A 4,796-nucleotide genomic window follows, 5' to 3' on the forward strand; every position below is an offset into this window, starting at 1 on the left:
TAATGAGTTTTTTTAATGATTAAATGGTTACTATGTGTATTGAGTAAATCTATTTTCGCATACAGATACTAGTAAGGAATAGTTAAAATGAACTTTCAAGCAATGCATTAATATTTTATATTCTCTTTCAATGCATTTTTAGATATATATATATATATATATATTTTTTTTTTTTTATTTAATTAAACTTGATATACCTCCAAAGCTGAAAAATATCATTGTCATTTAATGTTTAGAATCAGCACACTGCATATCAAAATCTAATCACTCCTATGATATGTAGTAGTTTTGATGTACTTATTAAAAAGGTATCTGACATATTCAGATCTAAGAATTAAACACTGAAAAAAGACTTGAACTTCTTTATTTGCTTCAGACTGCATGATACAATATTTGATGAGGAAGGAATGTCACAAGCAAAGAATGGACCTTAAGCTTCGTTTTAACTGGGCAGTTATTACTCCAACTATAATACAATACCATGGCTTACAGGCTGCAGCAATTTTGCAATTGGAAATATTGACTAATAAGATTATAAAGAAGCGGTTCAATCTAGGACAATACGTTTTTAAAGTGTTTGGCGTTTCAAACATGGGATCACCTCAATGGGAAATATTTATGATTAAGTATACACATATGTGCATAGCTTTGGTCTCTGCCAGATTCTGTGTACTGCCACGTGCTACATTCTGGCTGACTGCCAACTCTCTGACAAGTACAACTTGTAGCACGTGATCTTAGCCACACCTTAACGGCCCTACTGCTGCCTGTAAACCTGGAATCTGCAAGAATATTCATATGCAATATATTGATATATATTTATGGATATATATAATGTGGCATATAACGACGGGCAAAGTACTATTGTCAAATAACTTGTACCACTCCTGCTGATAACATAAATTAACAGCACTCAAGCAAAATAGATTGAAACAAACCAGGATCTCAAATAACTTCTCGACATTTACTTGCGAACAAAACATCCCTGAATGCACTCATTTTAATTACGGTACGACTGCTATGTTACAGACTAAACTCAATTCAGAAATCAATGCCAATAAGTATAATTCAGTTGTCTCGTAGTTAAAAACAAACAACAACAAACAAACAAACAAAAAAAAAACGAGGAAATATATTGCTTATTTACTCTATGTTATTTAATAAATATCATTTGCATTTATTTTAATTATTTCTTTACTGAAAAAAAAATCTTTATAAGAAAATACATATATCAATTTCTTCACCGGTGCAAATATCACCGGGAGTGATCCACTCAACAGGCTAAGGGGAGGGAAAGCCCCTAAGGATTTGTGCGTTTAAAAATGGTGAACCACTCCACTAACAAACATCTGTTTTCTTTTGGGACTATATTGACACTTGCTATTAATGCTGAAGTTCACGGCTACAGTTCTCACATGTCAGATAAGTAAACTTCAGTGGTCCAAAAGGTATTGATTGGGAGCACATACTTCTCCATAACAGCATAAGCAAATTTTATATTTGTACTTTAAAGGATCTTTAACTCATTTATTCCGCTAAATGCGGTATGTTTTGGTGCATATGCACAAGCAAAACAGCAAGAATTACGAAATTACGTTCGAATTTTAATAATTTTATATCTGGTAAACAACAATGTAATCTATAACCGTATAAACATTTGAAGAATAATTCAAATAATGGACTAACTCTACATCAACGGACGGTTTTAAATTTATATTTCAGTTAGCAGTTATAAATGCTAGCAAAACAGCAGTAAATGATTAAAAATATGATTATATCATACTTTCTTGAATATCTTACGCAGTTTCAGGCAGATTATTCAATCTAATTTCCCGTCAAAGCTTGCCTTGCTAATGAACATTTTATCATTGAATAAGAATAATCTGATATAACAACTATACAACAAAACAATATTTACGATCGATCACTGTAACATCAACCAGCATATGTGATCAAAAAATCATTCTGATAATTTCACCTATCAGATTACCGGTTCTACTCCTCAACCTAATAAAAGTTTTAAAAACTTTACTTATACATTTAATTGTTGGAAAACATGGCCATTAATCCACTCATGAAATATATTACACAAAGAAATAGTCATTTAGATCACAAATACATATGAGAATTTTTGCACTTTCCAATAATGGTCATGTTTATCAGATTAACAAGTGTTAAGCACCAAAACCACTAAAGGCATTCTATGATGAAAACAAAATATATTAGCAATTTCGAGTAAATATGAGCTTTCATGATGTTTTGATTAGATTATGTGACTGAAACCGTATGATATGCAAACAATTTTGAACGCTATCCAGTCCATTATTCGTTACTGTAACGAATAAAAAAAAAAACCAACACCGCTTTTAACATATAAGAAACTAAGCAAATAAGAAACATAACAAAAACTTTCTTTTCCACGAAGACAAATGAGGAAATAAAACAACATGATACAATTGTTAAAAATTACTTACAGCAATGACTATTCAAAAAAAAAAAAACAAAAAAAAAACGCCAGAGATGCACAGCCCATTTTTTTTCTGACTTTGTGTACTATCTTGATATATAACAACATGGCTGGCTTTTATGTTAGGTGGTTTAACCTGGCAGTGTACTTGACCCCCCTCTGATCTCGTATATACTACTCGCGCTCTTTTCGGTGATAAGTTGAGAGAGATTTCACGAAGTGAAAATCAATGACACTACAGTGGGGACAAGCAACACTGTGACTGTAGTCGCTGAAAAACTGGAGACGTTGTTCTGGAAGAATAACCATTCGGTGACAGTTATTGCATCTCATGCGTTCTGGGCAACATGGGGTTGCAGCAAGAATGTCATAGGAATACATGGTACCTAAGATTAGATCACTTCCATTCCATCTGTTTTGACAATAACGGCATCGTAGCGTGATATTCCAACCTTCAAGACATCCCATACATACAGCATTCAAATACTGCACTCTTCCCTCAATCTTCACTGGTACACAGCAACTTCGACTATGTTGACGAGGTGACATGAAAAATGTCCCATCAATCAAAGGATAACGATCGAATATAATCATATTGTTATGGCACAAAATACATGCTATGCGATTCACTTTATTGGTGCTCAAAGTTGACAAAATGAAACAACGAATTTCGTCGTTACCTTGATTTCCCTCATCTTCCATTTTAATGTGATAAGAATTAATTTTGTGACGAGGAAGAGAATTAAAAGAAGAATAATCTTGTCGACGACTAAAAATGCTTCCGCTTCCATGTCTTTCACGCCGGTCAGAAAAGAAATTTTTCTTTGATCCTCCAAAACTTGGTGAGAGAGGAAATTCTATAGATGTGGAACTTGGTGGACTGCCTGAACCGGAACCTGTACTGGATATGCTGGAGCTACGAAGACGCATAACTGGTATGCCTGGTTTCGGTTGGGTGCCGCTATTCCCATTTCCGTTCAACGTTAAAGCCGGCTTATCATTTTTCTTCCTACGGTTCTTCTTTTTCTTATTTACATCATCAACTTGACCTATTGGAGGAAACCAATCTAAATCTTTCTTTAGATGACCTTTTGCACATTTACAACCACAAGCTTTATAAGCCAAGTCATAACCTTTTTTCGTCCACAAATTTTGTAGCCGTTGCTTTTCGCTCCAACTACGAGCGCGACCAGTTGATCGCAGATAAGTTAGTACAGATTCTTCCCACTGTTCAAAGCAAGTTTTGTGCATAAATTGCCCCTCTTGACAGTGTTCGTTGTTACATAGAACTTTTACAGTATCTGATAAGTCATAGAAAGTAATAGGCTCACCCACATGGCAACCGGTCGGTACACAACACATGGCAACTGAAGGCATCTCCTGATTTTCCATGACGGCTTGGTATTGCTGAAAGTTCTCTTCTACTAAAACGTCCTGACCGTTAACATTTATTTGTCTCCCTCGTTGATGGGGCATTGTCAATACTTAAAGCTCCTAGAGGCAAAGCCGACATTAACTTCCTAAGTGAATCGGAAAATTAAAAAACATTAAATGTCTTATAGCTACGCCAAAGTAAATGTCAAACCTTCATACGATAAACAGCCACACGACTAAACACCGGTATCTCGCACGTCTGCTTTGCCGAGTCCTTGCATAGCCCAGTTCACCGCTGTTAGGAAGGCGGAGCGTATATAGTCGGCGCGGCGGTAAAAAGATCTGACAGCCTGATACGCTCTGCTATTGGTCGCAGTACATAAACAACTAGACACGTGTCTTACTATGTGAACGTTATTGGAGAGACTTAGTTGCTTGAGTTATTAATAGTTTATTCAACAACATAGTCTGTTTTCTAACAGTTCTATACGAAGAAATATTATATATACTGTATATAAATAAATTTATTTATTATAGAGTCTTAGACAGATATAAATAGATAGGCAGATAGAACAATAATTGAGCAAATTATTTATTCGAAATGAGGAAACTTTATTTTCTTTAAAAATGTAAATAATGCGTAATTAGATTGCCAATGATACATTCTCTATTTAGAATACTTCTTATTCCGCTGTTTTCTCTCAAGGCTCGAGACCTTCATTAAAGTTAACTATGAACTCTCTACATCAAGCATCTCTAGCGACGCCATACGTGCATCTGCTGCAACGGGTGTCACGCCACGCGCTGAGCTGCCGGGTTTGACCTTGAATGTCCGCTAATGCTGTAAACATTACTGGGTGTGTTCCATTTCTCTCACCAGGGGGAAATCGCAATAATGAAGTAGCGGAAGGAAAAGAGCATTTGGTTCGATAGAGTCATCGAAGAATTGATGCGT

The 4,796-nt window shown here is 35.2% G+C and overlaps 1 protein-coding gene across 1 annotated transcript; it reads right to left on the reverse strand.

Moving 5' to 3' along the window:
- Positions 1–347: 347 nt before the first annotated feature.
- Positions 348–4,148, reverse strand: heca (hdc homolog, cell cycle regulator). Its single transcript, XM_090395879.1, has one exon. The coding sequence runs from the start codon at positions 3,941–3,943 to the stop codon at positions 2,642–2,644; it is 1,302 nt and encodes a 433-aa protein (XP_090252005.1). The 5' UTR covers positions 3,944–4,148; the 3' UTR covers positions 348–2,641.
- Between the last annotated feature and the right edge of the window lie 648 nt (positions 4,149–4,796).

Source organism: Typopeltis vanoorti, chromosome 7, assembly GCF_054136105.1.
Source record: "Typopeltis vanoorti isolate ZY-2024b chromosome 7, IOZ_Tvanoo_1.0, whole genome shotgun sequence".
Classification (NCBI taxonomy): Eukaryota; Metazoa; Arthropoda; class Arachnida; order Uropygi; family Thelyphonidae; genus Typopeltis; species Typopeltis vanoorti.